Source organism: Tachyglossus aculeatus, chromosome X1, assembly GCF_015852505.1.
Source record: "Tachyglossus aculeatus isolate mTacAcu1 chromosome X1, mTacAcu1.pri, whole genome shotgun sequence".
NCBI lineage: Eukaryota > Metazoa > Chordata > Mammalia > Monotremata > Tachyglossidae > Tachyglossus > Tachyglossus aculeatus.
This window is the reverse complement of record NC_052101.1, coordinates 120,210,319-120,237,903: the sequence shown is the minus strand read 5'-3', so window position 1 is coordinate 120,237,903 and position 27,585 is coordinate 120,210,319. Positions and strand designations below refer to the sequence as shown.

Here is a 27,585-nt window from a genome sequence, read left to right as displayed (position 1 = left end):
CTAAGCGCTTGGGAAGTACAAGTTCGTAACATATAGAGACGGTCCCTACCCAACAACGGGCTCACAGTCTAGAAGGGGGAGACAGAAAACAAAACAAAATATATTAACAAAATAAAATAAATAGAATAGTAAATATGTACAAGTAAAATAGAGTAATAAATCTGTAAAAACATATATACAGGTGCTGTGGGGAGGGGAAGGAGGTAAGGTCTGGGGGATGGGGAGGGGGAGGAGGGGGAGAGGAAGGAGGGGGCTCAGTCTGGGAAGGCCTCCTGGAGGAGGTGAGCTCTCAGTAGGGCTTTGAAGGGATGAAGAGAGCTAGCTTGGCGGATGTTGGGAGGGAGGGCATTCCAGGCCGGGGGAGGACGTAGGCCAGGGGTCAACGGTGGGACAGGTGAGAACGAGGCACAGTGAGGAGGTTAGTGGCAGAGGAGTGTAGGGTGTGGGCTGGGCTGTAGAAGGAAAGAAGGGAGGTGAGGTAGGAGGGGGTGAGGTGATGGAGAGCCTTGAAGCCGAGAGTGAGGAGTTTTTGCCGGATGCATAGGTTGATTGATAGCCACTGGAGATTTTTGAGGAGGGGAGTAACATGCCCAGAGCGTTTCTGCACAGAGATGATCTGGGCAGCGGCGTGAAGTATGGATTGAAGTGGGGAGAGACACGAAGATGGGAGATCAGAGAGGAGGCTGATGCAGTAATCCAGTCAGGATAGGAGGAGAGATTGAGCCAGCAGGGTAGCAGTTTGGATGGAGAGGAAAGGGCGGATCTTGGCAATGTTGCGGAGCTGAGACCGACAGGTTTTGGTGACGGATTGGATGAGGGGTGAACGAGAGAGCAGAATCGAGGATGACACCAAGGTTGCGGGCTTGGAGACGGGAAGGATGGTAGTGCCGTCAACAGTGATGGGAAAGTCAGGGAGAGGGCAGGGTTTGGGAGGGAAGACAAGGAGTTCAGTCTTGGACATACTGAGTTTTAGAAGGCGGGCAGACATCCAGATGGAGATGTCTTGAAGGCAGGAGGAGACACGAGTCTGAAGGGAGGGAGAGAGAGCAGGGGCAGAGATGTAGATTTGGGTGTCATCACCGTAGAGATGATAGTTGAAGCCGTGGGAGTGAATGAGTTCACCAAGGGAGTGAGTGTAGATAGAGAACAGAAGGGGACCAAGAACTGACCCTTGAGGAACCCCTACAGTAAGGGGATGGGAGGGGGAGGAGAAGCCCACAAAAGAGACTGAGAATGAACGACCGGAGAGATAAGAGGAGAACCAGGAGAGGACAGAGTCTGTGAAGCCAAGGTTGGATAGCGTGTTGAGGAGAAGGGGTTGGTCCACAGTGTCGAAGGCAGCCAAGAGGTCGAGGAGGATTAGGATAGAGTAGGAGCTGTTGGATTTGGCAAGCAGGAGGTCATTGGTGACCTTTGAGAGGGCAGTTTCTGTGGAATGTAGGGGACAGAAGCCAGATTGGAGGGGGTCGAGGAGAGAGTTGGCATTGAGGAATTCGAGGCAGTGCGCGTAGACGACTCGTTCAAGGAGTTTGGAAAGGAATGGTAGGAGGGAGATAGGGCGATAACTAGAAGGTGAGGTGGGGTCAAGAAAGGATTTTTTTTAGGATGGGAGAGACGTGGGCACGTTTGAAGGCAGAGGGGAAGGAACCAGTGGAGAGTGAGTGGTTGAAGATGGAAGTTAAGGAGGGGAGGAGGGATGGAGCGAGAGATTTCATAAGATGAGAGGGAATGGGGTCAGAAGCACAGGTGGCCGGAGTAGCACTTGAGAGGAGGGAGGAGATCTCATCTGAGGATACTGCTGGGAAGGATGGGAGAGTAGCGGAGAGGGTTGAGAGCCGGGGGGTTGAAGAAGTGGGGGCAGTGACTTTGGGGAGCTCAGATCTGATGGATTTAATTTTATTAATGAAGTAGGAGGCCAGATCGTTGGGGTTAACTGTTAACTGATCCCCAGTTAACAGATGAGGACATAGAAGCACGCACGTCACATTCATTCATTCATTCAATCGTATTTATTGAGCGCTTACTGTGTGCAGAGCACTGTACTAAGCGCTTGGGAAGTACAAGTTGGCAACAAATAGAGACGGTCCCTACCCAACAGTGGGCTCACAGTCTAGAAAGGGGAGACAGACAACAAAACAAAACATATTAACAAAATAAAATAAATAGAATATGTACAAATAAAATATAGTAATAAATACGTACAAACATATATACAGGTGCTGTAGGGAGGGGAAGGAGGTAAGGCGGGGGAGATGGGGAGGGGGAGGAGGGGGAGAGGAAGGTGAGGGCTCAGTCTGGGAAGGCCTATAACATGGCAGGCCAGTGGCGGAGCCGGGATTAGAACCCAGGTCCTTTGACTCTTGGGCCTGTCTGCTTTCCCTTGACCATCCTGCTTCTCAATTCTTATCAACTCTTTGGCTGCCTCTTGCACTTGTGCATGTATTTGTGCCCATCCTTGGGATTTGTGTATAGCTGCATATTTGACTGATTATTCCATTTAATTCCATTTATACCATTCACTGAAAGTGACCACAGCATACTGCCCATGTTGTACCATAGCTCGACAGTCCAGGAACTGGTTGCTGGGTACCCTGGTAGCTCCTGCAGTTTTCATTACCCATGCCAGCCAGATATATTTCTGGATTCCTGCTGAGCCTGTCTACCACATGAGATGTTCTAGGTGATTCTTTGGTCAAAGAATCAGCTCCAGCAGGCATTTCCTTGGTTCTGGCTGGCTGTTTCACCCTTACTGCCATGAGGTGTGGGTCAGAGACTGGGACACATACAAAAAGGAAAACGAGATGCAATCCCTACTTGCAAGGAAATTACAATCTTAGAGACAGTGGACATAAACTGATGAAAATACCTGGCCCGGTCACCTTACCACTCGTGTAGGTGTTTATTACTGCTTGCTTTCTGTGGGGTTCTTTTTAAAATCATTTTTACCTATTCTCTTACCCATAACCGTTATATTTGGCGATTAATGCCTGTTTGATTCCCCTACTCACCCACAGTAAGTGCTCAATAAATATGATTGAATGAATGAATAGTACAGTGCTCTGCACACAGTAGACACTTAATAAATACTATCACTACTCACAAGGAACTTACACTAATGGAAGAGAAGGGTATAAAAATGCTACAAGCAGCAGAATCAGAATATACTGAAACGTACAAATGAATATATATATATATTTTTTTTTTCAAATGCCGAGGATAAGTGTAAGTTTATATAAAATATAATTCTATATGAGTGCTAGAGGTGGCTGCTGGGTTAATAGATTCCAAGTGTTGGGAATGAGTAGGGCGAGGCAAGCTGGAGGAGCGGAGGCGGTGGGATTCTTGGAATCTGAAGGTAGGGAGGGAGAGGGAGGGAGGGCCAGACGGTGTGAGTGTATGAAGCGGATGAAATGAGAGCTGAGTACAGTTAGGAGATGGGCTTCAGGGGAGCAAAGAGCAGGACCAGGAGAGTAGTGTGTGAAGAGAGCTGGTGTGGAGGAGTAGTAGTATTCAGCTCCTTTGTGCAAAGAATTATACTAAATGCTGGGAAAAAATATACTGGTGGAAAAATTAGACAGTTCCTGACCCCCAAAGGACTCACAATCTAAGAAATGGTGAGAGTTGGTGGAAAGCCTGAAGCCAATGGTAAGGAGTTTCTTTTTGAGGCAGGAGATGGGTAGCCTGTAGAGGTTTTTGAGGAATGGAGAGATGTGTGCTAAGTGCTGTTCCAGGAAAATGTTCTAGGCAGCAGTGTGGAGTTTGGACTGAAGGTCGGCGGGGCGGGGGTGTGTGGGGGGAGAGAAACAGGGGATGTGGCTGGACGCAGGGAAGCCAGGGAGAAAGCTGCTTACAGTAGTCTGTCTAACTATGGCTTCAACTACCATCTCTTTGCAGAGGACTCTCCAGCTCCCCACCTCTTCGGCTCCGATGTAGCAGTAGTGGCAGTATTTATTAAACCCTTACTATGTGCAGAACACTGTATTAAGCACTGGGAAGGAGTACACAGATGGGAATTAGACATGGACCCTGTCCGAGGGCTCATAATCTAGGACCTTTCTCTTCCTTTGCAGTTTTGCATTTCCTACTGCCTTCAGGATATCTCTGTTATATCTTCAGGATATACACTGTGGACCATCCCCTTCTCCTCAACACACTATCCAACCTTGGCTTCACAGACTCCATCCTCTCCTGGTTCTCCTCTTATCTCTCCGGTCGTTCATTCTCAGTCTCTTTTGCGGGCTCCTCCTCCCCCTCCCATCCCCTTACTGTGGGGGTTCCTCAAGGTTCGGTTCTCGGTCCCCTTCTGTTCTCTATCTACACTCACTCCCTTGGTGACCTCATTCGCTCCCACGGTTTCAACTATCATCTCTATGCTGACGACACCCAAATCTACATCCCTGCCCCTGCTCTCTCCCCCTCCCTCCAGGCTCGCATCTCCTCCTGCCATCAGGACATCTCCATCTGGATGTCTGCCCGCCACCTAAAACTCAACATGTCCAAGACTGAACTCCTTGCCTTCCCTCCCAAACCCTGCCCTCTGCCTGACTTTCCCATCACTGTTGACGGCACTACCATCCTTCCCGTCTCACAGACCCGCAACCTTGGTGTCATCCTCGACTCCGCTCTCTCGTTCACCCCTCACATCCAAGCTGTCACCAAAATCTGACAGTCTCAGCTCCGCAACATTGCCAAGATCCGCCCTTTCCTCTCCATCCAAACCGCTACCCTGCTCGTTCAAGCTCTCATAATATCCCGTCTGGACTCCTGTATCAGCCTCCTCTCCGATCTCCCATCCTCTTGTCTCTCCCCACTTCAATCCATACTTCACGCCGCTGTCCGGATTGTCTTTGTCCAGAAACGCCCTGGGCATGTTACTCCCCTCCTCAAAAATCTCCAGTGGCTACCAATCAACCTACGCATCAGGCAGAAACTCCTCACCCTCGGCTTCAAGGCTCTCCATCACCTCGCCCCCTCCTACCTCACCTCCCTTCTCTCCTTCTACAGCCCAGCCCGCACCCTCCACTCCTCTGCCGCTAATCTCCTCACCGTGCCTCGTTCTCACCTGTCTCGCCGTCGACCCCCGGCCCACGTCATCCCCCTGGCCTGGAATGCCCTCCCTCCCAACATCCGCCAAGCTAGCTCTCTTCCTCCCTTCAAGGCCCTATTGAGAGCTCAGCTCCTCCAGGAGGCCTTCCCAGACTGAGCCCCCTCCTTCCTCTCCCCGTATTCCCCCTCTCCATCCTTCCTGCCTTACCTCCTTCCCTTCCCCACAGCACCTGTATATATATATATATATATATATATATATATATATAATGTTTGTACATATTTATTACTCTATTTTACTTGTACATATCTATTCTATTTATTTTATTTTGTTAATATATTTTATTTTGTTCTCTGTCTCCCCCTTCTAGACTGTGAGCCCACTGTTGGGTAAGGACCGTCTCTATGTGTTGCCAACTTGTGCTTCCCAAGCGCTTAGTACAGTGCTCTGCACACAGTAAGGGCTCAATAAATACGATTGATTGATTGTTTGGATGTCCCACTGGCACCTCAAACTCAACATGTCTAAAACAGAACTCCTCATCTTCCTGCCCAAACCGTGTCTTCCCACTCACTTTCCCATCACTGTAGACAACACCACCATCCTCCAAGCAATCGTATTTGTTGAGCAATTACTATGTGCATAGCACTGTACTAAGCACTTGGGAGAGTACAATATAACAATTTAACAGGGTTGGTAGACACATTCCCTGCCCACAATGAGCTTATAGTCTAGAGGGGGAGACAGACATTAATGTAAATAAATAATTTACAGATATGTACTTAAGTGTTGTGGGACTGGGGGAGGTGAATAAATGGAGCAAATCAAGCAGAAGGGAGTGGGTGAAGAAGAAATGAGTGCTTAGAACAGTGCTTTGCACATAGTAAGCGCTTAACAAATACCATTAAAAAAAATGAGGGCTTAGTCAGGGTAGGCTTCTTGGAGGAGATGTGCCTTCAATAAGGCTTTGAAGGTGGGGAGAGTAATTGTCTGTCAGATGTGAGGAGGGAGGGCATTCTGGGCCCGAGGCAGGATGTGGACAAGCGGTCCATGGAAAGAAAGATGAGATCAAGGTACAGTGAGTAGGTTGGCATTTGAGGAGCCAAATGTGCGAGTAGTAGTAATAATAATAATAATAATGGCATTTGTTAAGCACTTACTACATGCAGAGCACTGTTCTAAGCAGGAGAGGGAAGATGATTGAGTGCTTTAAAGCCGATGGTAAGAAGTTTCTGTTTGACGCAGAGGTGGATGGGCAACCATTGGAGGTTCTTGAGGAGTGGGGAAGCATGGATTGACCGTTTCACAAGCCTGTAAACCATGGCATTATCTGGACTCAGCTCTCATTCAACCCACATATTCAACCTAACTACTAAACCGTACAATATGAGTTGGTAGACACATTCCCTGCCCACAGTGAGTTTACAGTCTAGAGGGGGAGACAGACATTAATATAAATACATTACATTTCAGATATGTACATAAGTACTGTGGGGCTGAAGGAGTGGTGAACAAAGGGTGCAAATCCAAGTGCAAGGGTGACACAGAAGTGGGAGAAGCAGAAATGAGAGCTTAGTCAGGGAGGGCCTCTTGGAGGAAATGTGCCCTCAACAGGGCTTTGAAGATGGGGAGAGTGATCGTCTGTCAGATATGAAGAGGGAAGGCATTCCAAGTGAGAGGTGGGATGTTCTCTCCTTCTACAGCCCAGCCGGCACCCTCGGCTCCTCTGCCGCTAACCTCCTCACTGTGCCCCGTTCTCGCCTGTCCCGCCGTTGACCCCCAGCCCACGTTCTCCCCCGGCCTGGAATGCCCTCCCTCCAAACATCCGCCAAGCTAGCTCTCCTCCTCCCTTCAAAGCCCTACTGAGAGCTCACCTCCTCCAGGAGGCCTTCCCAGACTGAGCCCCCCTTTTCTTCTCCTCCTCCCCATCCTCCCCACCCTACCTCCTTCCCCTCCCCACAGCACCTGTATATATGTTTGTACAGATTTATTACTCCATCTATTTTACTTGTACATATTTACTATTCTATTTATTTTGTTAATGATGTGCATCTAGCTTTACTTCTATTTATTCTGATGACTTGACGCCTGTCCACATGTTTTGTTTTATTGTCTGTCTCCCCCTTCTAGACTGTGAGCCTGTTGTTGGGTAGGGACCGTCTCTATATGTTGCCAACTTGTACTTCCCAAATGCTTAGTACAGTGCTCTGCACACAGTAAGCGCTCAATAAATACGATTGAATGAATGAATGAATGAATGTTGGGGAGGGGGCAGCAGCGAGATAGACAAGATCGATGTATAGTCAGCAGGTTGGTGTTAGTGAAGTGTGTAGGCTGGGTGGTAATACGAATTCAGGGAGTAAGGTAGGAAGGGGCAAGGTGATTGAGTGCTCTCAAGCCTATGGTAAGGAGTTTCTGTTTGATGCGGAGGTGGGTGGGCAACACTGGAGGTTCTTGAGGAGTGGGGAAACATGGACTGAATGGCTTTATAGAAAAATGATCCAGGCAGCAGAATAAAGTATGGACTGAACTGGGGAGAGACAAGAGGCAGGTAGGTCAGCAAGGACCTTTCCTCTCCATACAAACTGCTACTATGCTGATCCAAGCACTTATCATATCCTACCTTGATTCCTGCATCCTCTAGACTCTTTGTGGGCAGGGAACGAGTCTCCAAACTCTGTTATACTGTCCTCTCCCAAGCTTTTAGTACAGTGCTCTGCACACAGCAAGCTCTCAGTCAATACAAATGAATGACTGATTGATCAGCCTTCTTGCTGACCATCCTGCTTCCTGTCTCTCCTCTCTCCAGTCCATACTTCACTCTGCTGCCTAGATTATTTTTCTGAAAAACCACTCACTCCATATATCCCCTCTCCTCAAAAACCTCCAATGGTTGCCCATCCATCTCCACATCAAACAGAAATTCCTTACCATCGGCTTTAAGGTATTCGATTGGTTTCCACCTTAACTCGCTAATCTCCCACTGCAACCCAACCCTTATGCTTTGCTTCTCAAATGCCAACCTGTTCACTGTACCTCGATCTCACGTGTCTCTCTGATGACCCCTTGCTCATGTCCTCCCTCTGGCCTAGAACTCCCTCCCCTTTCGTATTCAACAATCCATCTCAATCCTTGTCTTCAAAACCTTACTAAAATCACATCTCCTTCAAGACGTCTTCCTTGACTAGCCCTTCATTTCCCCACCCTATTAATCCTCCCTTCTGCATTCTCTATGCACTTGGGTCTGTACCCCCTAAACTCTTTGATACCCCACCCCAGATCACTTCTGTACATATTCTTATACTCTGCCATTTCCCCTCTCTATAGTTCATTTCAATAATAATAATAATAATAACAACAATGGTATTTGTTAAGTGCTTACTATGTACCAGGCCCTGTACTAATTGCTGGGGTGGATACAAGCAGATTGGGTTGGACACAGTCCCTGTCCTACATGGGGCCACAGTCTTAATCCCCATTTTAGATCTGAGGGAACTGAGGCACAGAGAAGTGAAGTGACTTGCCCATGGTCATCCAGCAAACAAGTGGAAAAGCCGGCATTAGAACCCAGGTCCTTCTGACTCCCAGGCCTGTGCTCTATCCACTAGGCCACGCTGCTTCTCTAAATACCTTAATCGTCTCAATGTCTGTCTCCCTCACTAGACTGTAATTTCCTTTAAGGCAGGGACCGTGTCCACCGACTCTATTGTACTGTACTTTCCCAAGTGCTTAGTCCAGTGTCCTGCACTCGGTAAGGGCTCAATAAATATCACTGATTAACTGATGATATGATGAGTGCTCAAACCAGGGTGGTGGCTGTTTGGATGGAGAGGAAGCGGTGGACCCAGGAGATGTTTGGGAGGAAGAATTGACAGGATGGATATAAATAATAGGCGTTAATACATACTAAAGCCAGAAAAATGCATAAATGCTGAGATGGCTGATGGGATGACATGACCTGGAAAGGAGGAGCCCATCCCCAGGACACATGGTGTCCCACCCCTGGCTGGAGTTCATCTGGAGCTGAACTCCAGATGAAGACTGAGCTCCTTGTCTTCCCTCCCAAACCTTGTCCTCTCCCTGACTTTCCCATCTCTGTTGACGGCACTACCATCCTTCCGGTCTCACAAGCCCGCAACCTTGGTGTCATCCTCGACTCCGCTCTCTCATTCACCCCTCACATCCAAGCCGTCACCAAAACCTGCCGGTCTCAGCTCCGCAACATTGCCAAGATCCGCCCTTTCCTCTCCATCCAAACCGCTACCCTGCTAATTCAAGCTCTCATCCTATCCCGTCTGGACTACTGCACTAGCCTTCTCTCTGATCTCCCATCCTCGTGTCTCTCTCCACTTCAATCCATACTTCATGCTGCTGCCCGGATTATCTTTGTCCAGAAACGCTCTGGACATATTACTCCCCTCCTCAAAAACCTTCAATGGCTACCGATCAATCTGCGCATCAGGCAGAAACTCCTCACCCTGGGCTTCAAGGCTCTCCATCACCTCGCCCCCTCCTACCTCACCTCCCTTCTCTCCTTCTACTGCCCAGCCCGCACCCTCCGCTCCTCCACCACTAATCTCCTCACTGTACCTCGCTCTCGCCTGTCCCGCCATCGACCCCCGGCCCACGTCATCCCCCGGGCCTGGAATGCCCTCCCTCTGCCCATCCGCCAAGCTAGCTCTCTTCCTCCCTTCAAGGCCCTGCTGAGAGCTCACCTCCTCCAGGAGGCCTTCCCAGACTGAGCCCCTTCTTTCCTCTCCCCCTCGTCCCCCTCTCCATCCCCCCGTCTTACCTCCTTCCCTTCCCCACAGCACCTGTATATATGTATATATGGTTGTACATATTTATTACTCTATTTATTTATTTATTTATTTATTTTACTTGTACATTTCTATCCTACTTATTTTATTTTGTTGGTATGTTTGGTTCTGTTCTCTGTCTCCCCCTTTTAGACTGTGAGCCCACTGTTGGGTAGGGACTGTCTCTATGTGATGCCAATTTGTACTTCCCAAGCGCTTAGTACAGTGCTCTGCACATAGTAAGCGCTCAATAAATACGATTGATTGATTGATTGATTGATTGATCTGGGAGGGAAAGAGCAGAGAATAGGGAGGGGGAAGGGGAAGAGAGTAGAAAAGGAGAAAGAAGGAGGGAAGAGGACAAAGAGGGGAGAGATACACAAGACCAGAAGTAATCCTAATCCTAATTATGGTTCTTGTTAAGCACTGACTCTGTGCCAAGCACTGTTCTAAATGCTAGGGTAGACATAAGTTAAGCAGGTTGGACACAGTCCCTGTCCCACAAGGGGCTCATAGTCTTAATCCCCATTCATTCATTCAGTTGTATTTACTGAGCACTTACTTTGTGCAGAGCACTGTATTAAGTGCTTGAGAAAGTACAATACAACAATAAACAGTGACATTCCCTGCCCACAACGAGCTTACAGTCTACAGCGGGGGAGACGGACATCAATACAAATAAATAAAATGACAGATATGGCTGGGAAGGGAGAAGAGCAAAGGGAGCAAGTCAGGGCGACGCAGAAGGGAGTGGGAGATGAGGAAAAGTGAGGCCATTTTACAGATGAGGTAACTGAGGCCCGGAGAAGTGAAGCGACTTGCCCGAGCCGACGTGGCAGAGCCGGGATTAGAACGCAGATCCTTCTTATTCCCCAGACCCATGAATTCAGGCCATCCATCGCAGCATTCTATAACCAAAGGGAACAGGAGGTTTGGAGGAGCCACATGACAGTGCTTTCCTCGTCTGCAGACGTACCACCTAGCCACATTAGCAGGCTAGGTGAGATGCCCTTGGTGGTTGTTCAGTCAGAAGGCTTCAACCCTGAGGCCTAACTCCAGCAAGCATTTCTCTACCTCTGACTGTTTCACCCTCCGCCGTTGTGAGGTGTGGGTCGGGCCTGGGGATGTAATCATTGGCGGGAAGGACCTTCAGCAGCTACCCAGCAGCCACCTGCTGGTCTATAGCACCAGGAAGGCTACAGCGTCGGCTCTCTGACCCAGTAGGTTTTGTATGTAGGACTCTCGCAGGCACTTGGCAGTGTCTTGCACCCCTGGCCACCCGATCGCTTGTTGCACCTACTGCCCCGGTAGGAGCACGACTGGCATGGATGAGAGCATGCAGAAGTGGTACTGTGCATGCCACTAGCATTAATGATAATTAATAATAACTATGGTACTTGTTTAGCACTTACTATGTTCCAAGCACCGTTCGAAGCACTGGGGTAGATACAAGCTTGTCAGGTCGGACACAGTCCCTGTCCCACGTGGGGCTCATGTTCTTAATCCCCATTTTACAGATGAGTAACTGCAGCACAGAGGAGTCACGTCATGTACCCAAGGTCACACAGCAGATACGTGGCGGACCTGGGATCAGAACCCAGGTTCTAGTGCTATCAACATCAATTCCTTTGCTCAGGTTCTAAGTCTCCGAGTCTTCATGATCGGACCAAGGGTCATCTGTTGCTTGTGAGGGAAGGCTCCATTGCTATTTAACATTCCTTAAATTTTCCTCACATATCCCACAATGTGAATTCTAACCCAACCCATCCTGAAACTGCTGATTCTTTTCCGCCTACACAACTGCCTAAGGTACTAGGGGGAAAAGGGAAAAGAGTTATATGCTTTGATATTAAAAGAACATGGAAGCTGCAAATGTAATTTCTGAACTGTTGACTTAAGATACTTTTTATGATGACTCCAGCCCTGCCCACCTCTCTCGATTAGACCATTAGCCTTGTCCTTCCTGATTGGTTTAGAATATTGTGTGGACTAGTACTCTCATCAGAAACAGCTTTTGCACCTACTTTTAAAAAATGAACTAAAAAAAAAAAGCAAATGAAGTAGGATTAGCCAACAATGTAATTGGCTACTACAAATTCTCCTGGCAGAATCTCTCCTGTTCAGGGGGATTACAAGATTCCTAGAACAGCTTCCCTCCCTGCCCTGCCCACCCCTCCCCCCCTTCATAACCATCTTCCTCATGCAAAATACACCTTAAATTTCACTTCCCCAGCACATGTCCATCCAACATTTAGCATTTATACATATGTTTTAGCACTTGGGCATATTAGTGACTTTGATAAATACATGTAAATTCATCTATTTTTCCTTTCATACTCCTACTTTTAGCAATGTCAGAGATTTGGGGATGTTTTTTGTCTGTTGGTTTTCCCCATTAGATCATAATGACAGAGACCACATCTCTTGTTGAATTGACTCTTCTAAGTGATTTGTACAGTGCTCTGCCCAGAGTAGGTGCTCAATAAATACTATGGAATAAGTGCAGTCAATCCAGGCTAACATGGAGGAGGACAATGATGCTGACCCCCTCCTCCTGACAGTGGAGCTCAGCCCCCTTACCCAAATTCCCCAGTACACGCCAGAATAACAATCACAACAAAAACAAACCATAGGAATTTATCCACTCTGCCTCATTTCAATTCTGTGACTTGCCCAAGGTCATACACCAGTGCTTAGAACAGTGCTTTGCACATAGTAAGCGCTTAACAAATACCATCATTATTATACAGCAGACATGGAGGTGGGACTAGAACCCAGGTCCTTCTCTCAGGCCCATGCTCTATCCACTAGGCCATACTGCTGCCTTGCCATCTAAGTCCTTTCCCCCCAACCCTCGCTCCCCCCAAGCACTTAGTACAGTGCTCTGCACAGAGTAAGCGCTCAATAAATACCACTGATGGATTGATTTGGTGCAGGCTGCAGAGGGTGATGTAGAGGCTGTGTCTATGATAGGTTCTGTCAGCTCCTAGCAAACTGGATGCTTGAAATGGCTCTACAGATAATTTATTCTTTGTATTTCCTGCTCTAAGACCAAGATCCAGCCCTTCTCCAAAAATGGAGTTGAGACCAGAATAGTCCTACCCACTATTCCCCTCCCCCTCCAATCCAAGGAATTAGCTTTCTGAACTTGGGTCTCAGTGTACATTGCTTATCTAGTTCAGGAGGTGAGAACAGGGAGTGAGATTTTATTGCCCACGCTGAGGTGCTGTAACTATGCACAGGTTCAATTATCCCCAGGGCTGAGAAAAGGAAACTCAATCACCCCCTCCAATATTTAGAATCTGGGTTCTAATCTCAGTTCTACCACGTGTCTGCTGTGTGACCCTGGGCAAGTCACAGTTACCTCATCTGTAAAATAATAAATAATAATAATTATGGTATTAAGTGCTTACTATGTGCCAGGCACTGTACTAAGCACGGGGGTGGATACAAACATATTGGGCTGGACACAGTCCCTGTCCCACATGGGGCTCACAGTCTCAATCCCCATTTTACAGATGAAGTAACTGAGGCCCAGAGAAGTGAAGTGACTTGCCCAAGGTCACACAGCAAACAAGTATGGCTTAGAGAAGCAGCGTGGCTCAGTGGAAAGAGCACGGGCTTTGGAGTCAGAGGTCATGGGTTCAAATCACCGCTCTGCCAATTGTCAGCTGTGTGACTTTGGGCAAGTCACAACTTCTCTGTGCCTCAGTTCCCTCATTCTGTAAAATGGGGATGAAGACTGTGAGCCCCCCGTGGGACAACTTGATCACCTTGTAACCTCCCCAGCGCTTAGAACAGTGCTTTGCACATAGTAAACGCTTAGTAAATGTCATCATTATCCAGCACTTAGAACAGTGCTTTGCAGATAGTAAGCGCTTAACAAATGCCATCATTATTATTATTAAGTGGTGGAACCAGGACTAGAACCCATGATCTTCTGAAGAACCCATGAGCCCCATGTGGGACAGGCACTATGTCCAGCCTGATTAGCTTATATCTACCCCAGTGCTTAGAACAGTGCTTGACACATAGTAAGTGCTTAACAAATATCACTATTTAATTAAACATATTCTGCCTTCAATCAATCAATGGTATTTATTTATTTTAATGTCTGTCTCCCCTTTTAGATCGTAAGCTCATTGTGGGCAGGGAGTGAACACAGCAATCCATAAATATTGATTGAGTGCTAACAGTTTGCAGATGACTGTACTGAGCACTTGGGAGAGTACAATATAATAGAGTTGGTTTCCGGCCCACAAACTTACACGCTAGTTGAACTGCAAGAAAAATGTCACAATTATATGGCACATCATGGAAAGCAGCACTAGAGAAGCAGCGTGGCTCAGTGGAAAGAGCCCGGGCTTTGGATTCAGAGGTCATGGGTTCAAATCCTGCCTCCGCCAATTGTCAGCTGTGTGACTTTGGGCAAGTCACTTCACTTCTCTGTGCCTCAGTTACCTCATCTGTAAAATGAGGATTATGACTGTGAGCTCCCCATGGGACAACCTGATCACCTTGTAACCTCCCCAGTGCTTAGAACAGTGCTTTGCAGATAGTAAGCGCTTAATAAATGCCATCATTATTATTATTATTATTATTATTACAGTGGAAAGAGCACAGGCCTGGGAGTCAGAGAACCAGGTTCTCACCCTGGTTCTGCCACTTGACAACTGAGTGACCTTGGACAAGTCACTTCACTGCTCTGTGCCTCAGTTTCCTCATCTGTAAAATGGGGGGGGTTCTGGGTCTAATTATTATGAAGAAGCAGCATGGCGTAGTGGATACAGAATGGGCCTGGGAGTCAGAAGGTTATAGGTTCTAATCCCAGCTCTGCCACTTGTCTGCTGTGTGACCTAGGGCAAAGCGTGGCTCAGTGGAAAGAGCACGGGCTTGAGAGTCAGAGGTCATGGGTTCTAATCCTGGCTCCACCACTTGTCAGCTGTGTGACTTTGGGCAAATCACTTTACTTCTCTATGCCTCAGTTCCCTCACCTGTAAAATGGGGATTAAGACTGTGAGCCCCACATGGGACAACCTTGATTACCTTGTATCCCCCCAGTGCTTGGCACATAGTAAATAGTTTTAACAAATACCAACATTATTATTATTGTTATTATTCTCTGGGCCTCAGTTACCTCATCTATAGAATGGGGAGCGAGACTGTGAGCTCCATGTGGGACAGAGACTGTGTCCAAACCAACTTAATTGTATCCACCCCTGTGCTTAGTACAGTGCCTGGCACATAGCACTTAAATACCATAATAATTGTTATTATTATTATGGTATTTCCTAAGCACTTACCATGTGTCAAGCACTGTTCTAGCACTGGGGGAGATACCAGTTAATCAGGATCGACACTATCCCTGTCCCATATAGGGCTCACAGTCTACATGGGAAGCAGATGGCCTAGTGGAAAGAGCATGGGCCTGGGAGACAGAGGACCCGGGTTCTAATTCCAGCTCTGCCACTTGTCTGATATGTGACCTTGGGTAAGTCACTTCACTTCTCTGTTCCACAGTTCTCTCATCTGCTAAATGGGGATTCAATACCTGTTCTTCCTCCTACTTAGACTGTGAGCCCCAAGTGGGACCTGATCATCCTGTACTTACCCCAGTGTTGAGTACAGTGCTCGGTACATTAGTAAGCGCTTAACAAATACCATTACTATTTTTGTTATTATGATGGCAGTTGGCAGGTATCAAACAGAAACTACTTACCATCGGCTTTAAGGCACTCAATCACCTTGCCCCTTCCTACCTCACTTTGCTGATTTCCCACTACAACCCAGTCTCCTCTAATGTCAACCTCTTCACCTTACCTCCATCTCATCTACCCAACCCCCGACCCCTTGCACACATCCTCCGTCTGGCCTGGAACTCCCTTCCCCTTTATATCCCACTCTCCCCATCTTCAAAACCCCCCAAAAATCACATTTCTTCCAAGGCCTTCCCTAAGCCCTCATTTCCCCTACTTGCCCTCCTCTCTGCAATTGGCTGTTTTCCCCCATAAGCATGTTGATACCCCAGCCCCACAGCACTTATTGTAATAATAATAATAATTATGGTACTTAAACACTTACTATGTGCCAAGCACTGTTCAAGCACTGGGGTGAATACAAGTAAATCACGTTGGACACAGTCCCTGTCCCACATGGGGCTCACAGTCTCAATCCCCATTTTACAGATGAGGTAACTGAAGTCCAGAGAAGTGAACTGACTTGCCCAAGGTTACACAGAGGACAGAGTCTGTGAAGCCAAGGTTGGATAGCACTGGGCTATAGGGGCTACAGGGCAGGTATTATTATTCTGGTATTTGTTTAGTACTTACTAAGTGTCAAGCACTGTTCAAAGCGCTGGGGTAGATACTAATCAGGTCGAACACAGTCCAGATATGAAGGAAGACTTCCTAGAGGCAACTGGTCCACTGTCGTTTCCCCCCACGTGGATTCTTAGAGAGAGCAGGGTCTTTCACAGATTTTCCAAACCCAAATCTGACACCCAGTGATGGACAGAAAGATAAACCCAGGGAACTACCCTCTCCCCCTCTCTCCCCTGCTCTACCTAGCAACAGAGCTGGCTTTTCCCCACTAAGCCCCATTATGACTGATCCTATGTTAGCCACCCCCAACCCTCCGTTCTGTCTCCTTCCTGTTCTCCGTGATTAATTTGTAATAGTAGAGGTACTGGGGTTCAAGAGGGCAACGTTCCAGAGGTGAACCATGAAACAATAAGCCTAGAGATGCCGGGGAATGAATGGTCAAACTCAGAGATGTCACCCTGAAACCCTTGCAGATCTTGACCTAATTAGCGCCTATTCTCTTCACCTAGGGAAGTGATTCCTTCAGGAATTTTGGTAAAGAAGTCTGAGCACCGTAACCGCCCAAAGACATAAACCTTCAAGCTGGTGTTTGAGAGACTTGAAAGCATCGTCTAGCAAGGTCTCCTTTTGAGAGCCAGAAGCTAGAAAATGACGAGCCAATGGTTGCTCCCCAGCTTTAGGGTAACATGAGTTTGGCCCTTTGACTATTGCCTACCACCTTTATGCGCCTTTAACTCCCAAATCTCCTTTGCTAGCCCCAGCCTTTCTCCTCCTCTGTAATCATGAATTTCTTCCTGTCTCCAGGATGCCACCACATGGTTTGTGCCAGCAGCACCTCAAGCTCCACTTGGCCAAAACTAAACTCATCTTTCCTCCCAAATCCTTTCCATTTTCCCAACAGAGTTGACAGAAATGCAATCCTCTATCTCTCAAGCCCTAAGCCTCGAGCATTATCCATACCTCCCTCTCTTCTAACCCCCATATTCAATCTGTTGTCAAATCCCGTCAGTTCTTCTTCCACAAACTTTCCAGGGTCCTCCTCCTTCCTCTCCACTCAAACCACCACTCTATTGGATCGGGCGCTTGTCATATCCCAGCTCCACTTCGTCCATCTTCCTGCCTCTGCCCCATCTTCACTCTGCTGCCTGGATCATTTTTCTGTAGTGTCATTCTGCTCATGTCCTAATAACCCTTCCAGGGTTACCCACTCCTCTCTGCATCAAGCTGAAACTCCTGACCACCTGCCTTAAGGCTCTCAAGTCAGCGCTCTCCCCCTACTTATCTATTCTCTTCCCCCACTGCATCCTAGCCCACACCTCAGTTCCCCTAAGTCAACCTACTCACCTCCTCTCTCCCCGAACCTCTTGCTCACTTCCTCCCCCTTCAATTCAACAGAACATATTCGAAGCCCTTCAAAAATCACATCTCTGGGAAGCCTTCTCCAATTTCTTTCTAATCTCCCTTGTTTACATCCCTTCTTCTGTCTGTTTTGCACCACCTAAGCACTTTATTAATTGTATTTATTGAGCACTTATTGTGTGCAGAGCACTGTACTAAGCACTTGGGAAAGTACAACCTAACACAATTGGTAGACACAGTCCCTGCCCACAAGGAGCTTACAGTCTAGAGGGGGAGACAGACAGTAATATAAATTAATTACAGATATGTAAGTAGAGAAGCAGCCTGGCCTAATGACTAGAGCACGGGCCTGGGAGTCAGAAGGGCCTGGGTTCTAATACTAACTCCACCACTTGTCTGCTGTGTGAGCTTGGGCAAGTCACTTCATTTCTCTGTGCCTCAGTTGCCTCATCTGTAAAATGGGGATTAAGATTGTGAGCCCCACGCCGGACAACCTGATTACCTTGTATCTACCCCAGCGCTCAGAACAGTGCTTAGCATAAAGTAAGCACTTAACAAATACCATAATTATTATAATTATTATCTTGTATCTACTCCAGTGCTTAGAACAGTGCCTGGCACACAGGAAGCACTTAACCAATACCACTATTATTATTATGTGATACAGGGACTGTGTCCAAACTGATTAGCTTGTATCTAATCCCATTGCTCAGACCAGTGCTTGGCACATAGTAAGCACTGAACAAATACCATGAAAAAAAGTGCTGTGGGGCTGAGGGTGGGGTGAATAAAGAGCACAGATCCAAGTGCAAGGGCAAGGCAGAAGGAAGAGGGCATCGGGAAAATGAGAGCTTAGTTGGGGAAGGCCTCTGGGAGATGTGCTTTTTTATTAAAGCTTTGAAGGTGGGGAGAGAGGTACGCACAACCTCCCATAGCACTTCAGTACATATCTTCCATACCCTATTATCAAGCGCTTAGCATAATGCTCTGTACACTGTAAGCACTCAATAAATACTATTGATTGATTGACTGATTAAAGCAGTAACTTCAGTATGTATCCATTTTTCCCTTCTTCCTCCTTTCTATAATTTCTTCTAGTGTCCGACTCCCTGACTAGATTGTAAACTCCTTGAGGGCAGGGATCATGTCCATTAATTCTAGCACAGAGTATAGTGTGCTGCATACATTACGTGCTCAATAAGTACCACTGATTGATTATTAAAGAGTCCTACAGCGTTGAATACCATCAGGCCTCTTGGGAGCAAGGCGACTTTCTGTTCCACTCACCGGCTTTGCTGGTGTTTTTAAGGGGGTAAAGTCAGCCAGTAAAACAGAAGTCTCCCAGTCCACTTGAAAGGGACACTCCAGTTCGAAGAGGCTGCTGCAGCGGGAAGTGAAGCTGACGGAACAGGCAGAGACGAGGGGAACCTGAAAGCAGCAGATTTCAAAACTTGTTCCCACAGAGGAAGTTACATTCTCAAGCAGATTGCAGCCATCCCTTCTGAGGGGAATTCTGAAATACCAGCGTGGTTCTAATCGGGAGGCCCCTTCACAGCTTGCAAAATAAACATCTGTAATTGAATTGACTGGGTGGCCTCTTGTCTCAGCTGCAGGAGACAGAATAACAAGGTTTGCACTTGTGGGAGCCAATTTCAGTAAATATCCCAAACATCTTCAGCATCTTCATCATTATCGTTTAACATTTCTTCCTCGGGCCTTTCCGAATGGGGATTCAATACCTCTTTTTTTGTTTTGTGCACTTACTGTGTGCCAGGCACTTCTTCTAAGCACACTAGGGTAGATACTCGTTCAACTGTATTTACTGGGTGCTTACTGTGTGCCAAGCACTGTACTAAGCGCTTGGGAGAGTACAATATAGCAATAAACAGACACATTCCCCACCCACAGCAAGCTTACAGTCTAGAGGTCTTTAAGATACAAGGTAATCAGGTTGGGCACAGTCCATGGCCCACATGGGGCTCACAGTTTTAATCCCCCTTTTACAGATGAGGTAACAGGCACAGAGAAGTGAAGTGACTCATCTGTGGTCACACAGCAGAAATGTGGCGGAATCGGGATTAGAACCCAGGTCCTCTGACTCCCAGGTCACACTGGCCTCTATCCACTAGACAACACTGCTTCTCTGTTTTCCCTCCTATGTAGACCATGAGCTTCATTCATGTGGGACAGGGACTGTTGCTTATCAGATTAACCTGTATCTACCCCAATGCTTGGCACATAGCACTTACAAATATGACTATTATTATCAATAACAAAAATAATAACGAGAAGGGGGTGGTGAACTGCCTCAGAGTCACCAGTGTTTCCAAAGGCTTGGGAAAAGTCCCAAATAAAGCAACATATATTAGTTACTCTGAACATTTATGCATTATCAGTTGGTGGGTATTGGGAGGCCAAAGGTGCAAAACACTCAGCAGAGAAGTTCATTGGAGGGGCAGATGGAACTGAAAGCAGTGGTAAACTACTTTAAGTTTTTTTCCAAAGGCTCCCAGATTCACATACCAACAGGTTTAAAATCATGAGCACATTGGCAAAGATTTCCCTTTTCTAGGGTGAAAGCATTCTTAGAAAAAAGTGGAAATCTGAGCCTCATTATCTCTTGTTTATCACTTGCTTCCTTCAAACTCTGTGTGAATGGGACAAGTGTTATCTCAGATCCTGTCCCAGAATTCCCCTCATCCCCTGATCTCTTGGCGGCAGGAAGTCACCACTGTCCATGACCTCTGCCTGGTCTATTAGCAACTCATTTGCACTGCTTAAATCATGGATCCCTCCCACACACTCCCACCGGAAGAACCCTTCTGGGAGTGATTTATTTATTTATTTATTTTAAAGCCGAGGTTCTTTCTTCCTCCTGAGAGAAGGAAACCCGATGAAGACCACTTCCAACCAGAGGCCAATTATAGCCCTGCTCTCACTTTTAGGCTGGGACCTAGTCCTAATAACAAAACAGCACAGTAGTACACCTTAAAACGTATCTATTCAGTTACTGTCCTAGGCGGGGTTTCCTCAGCAGGGCATGCTTAAAGAGTGAAGAGAGGAAGCAGACTCCATGCCAGGATACCTAAAAGGAGCCCCGGTGGATGCAAATGCACTTAATCACCGAGCTGAAATTGCCTTCTATTGTTCTCAAACCTTCTGGCCAAAGGGGTAGCTCATAGGTTTACAATGAAAAGACTGATTGGAGGAGACAAGCTCTCATTCTTATGGGAGGGATTCACATGTTCCATCCCGGTGACCAGGCCCCCAAGCCTCGGATTAAATCCAATAACTTCTGTCTGACAGGGGACTCTGCTCTCAGCCTCAGGAAGACAGAGTGTGACCAGTGTTGTTATCCTGCAAGGGATATTCAGAACTCACGTGCCCCCAAGCACTAGGCCTGGCTGGGCCCCACCCTCCATCTTCAAACACAGCCTCACTAATTTTAGGGTTATCGTATTGAGGATATTTCAAAATTCTAATTGGTGGATACAGACACCTTGGACCCACTCTCCCATCTCCTTTTCCAAGATCCACACACTCACATTTACCTCTCTGCACCCCCACCCCTACACACACACTCTCTCCCTTTCTCCTTTTTCTGCTCTCCCCCTATGCCTGCAAGAACACACACACACACACACACACACACACACAGAGTAGATTTGCTGTGTGCAATGTGCCACAAAATCTAATTAGCCAAAGAACAAGAAATCGATGGGCTCCCTAGTCAGAGTTAATATTCTAGGGGCCAGAAACATGTGCTGTTCTGGTGATGACACTGACCTGAATATTGCCCAGCTGACAGGTTAGTGCCAAATGCAAGTGGCATCAGGAATCCAAAGATGGTAAATCACCTCCTCCTCCTCTTCCCCGTTAGGTGCCCACGATGCCTGAGCCATGTGTTTGATTTTATGTAACATATTAACATCTCGGATGTTACATAACAGCAAGCTCAGCGGTTTACCTCTCCTTGGGTGTGGGAGGATTAGGGCAAAGAGCCTGAGTGGACTGGGGCTGGGGCAGAGTTTACCCGTTGGTTCGATAGGCCTAAAGTCCTAGTCTAGTGGCTACTGCCTCCCGTGGACAGTAGCCTGTCCCGCATCTTCGGACCTACTCGGGTTCCCCATTTATCACCTCACCATCCTCTTTTTAACTGTCTCGTGAAGATCTGCCTGCTCTCTTTACCGATCGCCTTCCCCAGTAAACAGCAGTAGCAGCCTCCTCCCAACCTACATTCACAACAGGACTTCAGACTAGCTCCAAAAAAAGCCTAGATTGGCCTTTGGAGGGGAGACACTCAGCTAAATCACAGGGCCCTGCGCTCTCTCCTCTACCCCCACTGGGGACTAATATTAGGGCGAATGCAGTTTGCTCTGGCTGTGCCATACTGAGGCCCCCCGCCTTTCAGCATGGGTTGCTTTAGGAATGTTCTCCAGCTCCGATGATACCACAGATGAAATATGCACTGCCAAAATGCCATCCCCGAGGGAACCCACTTCCTCTGGGGACTGTGTTTTCATTTTTCCTGATTTAGTGACTCTGACGTGATGGAATTTCAGGCTCTAAACACGTCACGGAATTTAAGAAATTAAAAATATATATATATTTATATATGTATAAATCAAACAAAGCACACAACACCCATAACTTAACCTGGAGGTTGACACTGTCACTGCTGCGTTCATGAGCCAGGGGTCTGACCTTGGGTTTTCTGCCAATGGGTTAGACAGACAAAGTTTAAATATCCAGCCTAACCCGGTGGTGTATTTGTCCTACCCCACGTGAGAGGCAAAACATCTTCATTTGGCTTTGCTGCTGTTGCTCTCTCCAACTTCACTGAGTCAGTCTTTTGGCATAGGAAGAGCAGAATTTGCAGGGGAATAGGAGGAAATTGACCATCACCCCCAATCTAAGGGGCAGCACCCTTCTCTCAGCTCAGGCTCACTCAGGGGGCTCCCTGGCTCTTGGTCCCCTGCTCTCTTCAGGGCACAAAAGGGACAGAGGACAATCATAAGCGGCACAGATCACTAGGATACCAGCCTCTTGCACACAGTCTCCCCACCTCTAGCCTATGCACACGTGCACGTACTAGCACAAATGTACACGGACCCAAATGCAGGAAGTGGGCGCACATTCACAGGCACGTGCCCACATACTGTTCTGTGTTGTTCAAGGACAAACGATTCACTCCAGGGGCAGGGGTTGCTCTTCAGTGCTTAGTTTCCTTCCCATGATGCCATTTCAGGTGGAATATTATCATGTAAGGGAGGGGTAAGGAAAGCAGCTTGACCTAGTGGAAAGAGCCTGGGTCTGGGAATCAGAGGACCTAGGTTCTAAACCTGCCTCTGCCACTTGCCTGCTGTGTGACCTCAAGCAAGTCACTTCACTTCTCTGGGCCACAGTTACATCATCTGTAAAATGGGTCTTCAATATCTGTTCTCCCTCCTACTCTGACAACACACCCCATGTGTGACAGGGACTGTGCCCAACCTAATTAGCTTGTATCTACCTACCCCAGTGCTTAGAACAGTGCTTGACACATATGAAGCATTTAACAATCAATGGTATTTATTGAGTGCTTACTGTGTGCAGAGCACTGTAATAATGAATAATAATTAATAATAAAGGAGGTGGGGGGAAGGTAGGCCTCAATGAGCTAGTAAGTCATATAGCCACCATTTTGGATCTTTTCAGCCCTGACTGAAAACTTTCAGGTAGGATTAGAGACTGGGATGAGCTCAGAAGACTGTGGGGGCGATCGCCCCTGAAGAGTGGCCAACTGTGCTCCCAGGGAGAGGTTGTGAGAAAGGGTTCTAGCCAGAGGTATGATGAGTTCCTGAGCTGCCCCCTTTACTTCAGAGTAGGGAAAGACCAGGTAAAAAAAAATGGGGGGTGGGGGGGGAGGGAAAAAAAAAAGAATACTCCAAACAAAGAGAATTCTAACAAGAAAGGATCTGGAGAAGTTATGGGCAGGGAATGTGTCTGCTAACTCTCTTGTATTATACTCTCTCAAGCACTCAGTACACTGCTTTGCGCACAATAAACTCTCAATAAACACGATTGATTATCTAATCCAGTCCCCCTCTCTCCAGAGAGTTCTTCCTTATGTCTAATCCAACTTTCTAATACTGCAATTGAAATCGATTTTCTCATTTGGTCCTCTGTGGACATGGACTGGGGAGCACCCTCCTCTATAGTCTTAAACAGTTACTTCATATTTTTGGATACAATTCGCTGCAGATTGATCTCTACAGAACACCAGTTCTTCACGGACCCAGGCTCTGATACACTCTGAAAGGCCAGAGGACTTTGGGGTTGATTTAAACTTGCAGTTAGACTTTTGGAACCTGACCAGCAAGTCAGCTCTCCAACCCTGACCCTGTACACAGGGAAGCAGCGTGGCCTAGTGGAAAAAACCCAGGCCTGGGAATCAGCAGACCTAAATTCTAATCTGATCTCTGCCACTTTTCTGCTGCGTGACCCTGAGCAAACCACTTAACTACTCTGTGGCTCAGTTTCCTCCTATATATAAAGGGGATTCAATACCTGTTCCCTCTCTCCTACTTATGACTGTGCACTCCATGTGGGACAGGGACTGTGTCCAACCTATCTTGTATCTACCCCAGTGCTTCACACAGTACTTGGGCTTGACACATAGTAAGCATTTAATACAACTATTATTATTATTTGAATATCCACTGGGGGAAGGCAATTCTGCATTTAAAAGCAGAGAGCATGGATAGCTGGAAGGGTATTTTGAAGCGGTTACTATTCTTGCTTGCTGTCTTCTTTTTGGCCCTGGTTCTCTGGGCTAGACAGGTGAGTAGATGGATAAGTAGGTCTATTTTCCTCCAAGATGTTTTACTTCAAATGTGGTTCTGTCCTTCCAGTCTGCATTGGTGTTGCTGTTCCCTTGCCTCTTTTGAGAAGGTTGGAAGGGGGAGCAGGTTTAGCCTTTTCTGAGGATTTACCCTATTCATGCTATAATTCTTGGCCCTGGCACAGATCATCACAAACTGGCTGCTGTTCAAGAGGGTTATGTACAAACCGTGTCCCCTAAGGGTCTTCAGGGAGGGGTTCAGATGACTTCTGCTCTTCTCAGTGTTGGGGGCAAAGGGAGACTGGGTTAGCAAGGTCCCAGCCTGGGGGACCTTGCTGGAACAGCCAGGTTCAAGAAGATGCCTTAGACTCTCATCAAAAACTACTCCTCCCTAGGGGGCACAGTCAGAGGTGACTTCAGCCCTTCTTATCATCCCCCCCAATCCCCGCCCCAACCTCTCAGCTAGACAGATCATATCCTCTAGCACTGACCTGCAATGGCAACTGTTCATATTCACTTGGTCTTCTACTTCTGGGCTAGAGGGTGCTGTTGATAATCCATGGCATTCTGGGACTTGTAGTAGAGATGCCCAGAATGCTGAGGGATTTTAATCCATACCCTGCCACCCTCCTCCCCACTCTTGTGGTGAATGAAAAGGAATGGGTAAGTGTACAATATTGGGATGATGTCCTGATGCCTTGGCTGTCCAAACAAAAATAATATGGTCTGCCTCCCTTTAGCCCCCATGTACCTCTATGTGAAATTATGTGTTTTGGACATTTGAAGCCTTGGGTTATCTTTTAAAAGGCTTCCCTGCTGACATCTGTGCTTTGTGTGGGGGTCCATACTGTATCTTCCACTCCCCTGGGAACGCTCTGAGGATTAGGACTGCCTGGCTTTTCTTCTGTCATCCCCTTGCACCTAGTCCAGGGCTCTGACCACCGAGGGTATGCATTAGGGACTGTTGGCAGCCTAGAGGCTGCAGGAAGGTCTGAGAGTGGTGAGGGCAAGTACTGTATCGCTGCCAGAGAGGCACAGAGCATGACTTTGGGGGCAGCCATCAGGGCCTGACCTTCCTTAGGAGGGGTGGGTTTACAGGGCCAAGAGACAAGTTTATCAGTTAGTCACTCTTTGGAGGACAACCGGGAGGGGGCCCAGGGTTTCATCTCCTCCCTTCCCCCACCCAAGTAAAGAAGTCTTGGCTCCTGGGAAACAGGTTCAGGCGGACGATGCCCAACCTAAGTAGATGCCCAAAGGGTGGGGAGATAGCACAGTCTACCAGCCATCTGTTTTGGGCCGGCCAGCCTTGTGCTTGTAAGTGCTGCCACCTGCTGGCCAGAATGAGAAGTACCCTTTCCACGTGGCGAGGACCGGCGAGGAGCCCCGTCTCTGGTGGTCGCTTTGACCGGCGGGATCCTTGATGACCGTATCCTACAGCCAAGACGCCTTTAGGACTGGTCTGCCATGGCAGCTGCTAGGCCCCTGAGCTATGGAACTGCCTCAAGCAACGCACTGCCAGCTCCAACAGAAGGGGCTGCTCCTCCCCCATTTGTACACTAGGAAGCAGGCTCTCGGGGATCCAGCAGGAGAAACTCCCTGTCTCACCCACCCGTTCCCAACCCCCTTATTCCAATTCCTGATTAATCCAAAGCAATAAGGGGTGGTCTTGCACGGTCCCTTCCCTTCCAAGCACACCTCGTGTAGCAAACTTAGCATGAAGGGAGCTCTGCCCTAAATGTGTGTGTGTGTGTGGGGGGAAATCACCTGATTTTCAGCAGAGGTTACCCCACCCCTCTCTGACAGGAGGGAAGGAGGGAGTACCCTAAAACACCCAAATGCTCCTTCCCCTAGGCAATTCAGCGAAAGATCCCCACACCCCATTACCCTCCAGCAACGGGCAAGTACCATGGCCTCTGAACCTTTCACCAACATGCAGTGCCACTGCCTCAGGTCTGAATAGCCTCAGTCGGCGACATTGCTCATGACTGACTTGGAGAACCTGGAATAATGATCAGATGCAATCATTCACTTTCAGTGGAGGCTGCAGGGCTCTGCCTTCTGAGATCTCGGCTCTTGCACCAATTCCGGGAGAAAACCTTCCCGCCCATCTCACTCTGAGGGCCAGAAAGCAGGTGGCCCTCGATCTCCACCGACTCCTGATTCTGTAGCTGTGGGCAATTAGTCAAGCGCAATCTTACCTCCAGGGGTGCAGTGTTAGTAACGGACTGCAGGGACTGCACGGGCTGCAGGGGCTGAGGAGGGTCGGACTCTGGCTACTTGGAGACAAACTGCAAAGCAAGATGTAACCAAAGCCACATGAATCCCACTGGCCCCTGTTGCCCAGTTTCCCTCAGCACTGGAGAGAATGGGGGTGAGCTTGGGCCAGTGGAAGGGTCAAGGGGTTAGATATAGCTGGCACTTGGAAGAAGTCTAAGGGCTCCTTGGGAGAAAACATGCAAATAGGACCATGCAGCTAGACACTGAATCCATGCTGATTAGTGAAGGTAAAGCCATCTTCCCCTAGAAGCCCAGGGCAGAGCTCATGGGTAGAAAAAAACAGAGCACTGATTAGAAGGGGCCTTGGCCCCTCTCCTTCGACTTGGCTTCAAGCCCCAAAATGACTATTGCAAAATGACCTCTCCCCCCATAATCTACTCCACCCCCAGGGGAGGTCTCCTGATGGGGTAATGTGTTCTCTTCGTGTGGACATCTGTGCAAGGATCCAGCTTAGCGGAGGTGGCACAGCACTCCAACCTCCCTCCTCTCAAACCAGGTCACCGGGGAGATGAGTTTGTGGGCCTCAACCCTAGTACACATGGGCACGGTGCAACTGGCAATTAGACTCTTTCAGGAGCCCTGGGAGGTGTGAGAGCTAGATGCTCTAGCTTGGGTGTTAAGGCAGGGGACCCCAGGACTGTGAAACAGTTCAGGAGCTGAATGTGGCTTGGGGGGCAAGGGTGGTTGGGAGAGGAAAGAGATGGTTTTCTGTCCCTTTCTCTGCCCCCGCCTCCCGCAAACTTTTCCATTATAACTATAGTAATTGTACGTTTCAGGGCAATTGTTTGAAAGGCGATCAAAGCTGTCTCCTGAGAGCCACTGGAGCCTGGGAGGTCCGGGGACGCGTAGGGGGGGCAGACTTAAAAAGAACAAACCGGACTTCTTTCGTTCCATTACGGGGTTGCCACTAGATTGAGTGGTGGGGGGAGGACGAGGGGGCAAACCGACGGGGGCAGAGAC

At 47.9% G+C, this 27,585-nt stretch overlaps 1 protein-coding gene across 2 annotated transcripts in view; it reads right to left on the bottom strand.

Annotated features, from left to right (window-relative positions):
• MAST3 (microtubule associated serine/threonine kinase 3) overlaps window positions 1-27,585 on the bottom strand; it is a 110,298-nt gene that overhangs the window by 61,767 nt on the left and 20,946 nt on the right. The window contains exon 2 of one of the 2 annotated variants that reach the window (XM_038772169.1): window positions 26,547-26,636. The exons of the other annotated variant lie outside the window; for it this stretch is intronic. Coding sequence (XP_038628097.1) covers window positions 26,547-26,636 — 90 coding nt within the window. The remainder of the gene's footprint in view (window positions 1-26,546; window positions 26,637-27,585) is intronic. 2 annotated transcript variants of the gene reach the window in all.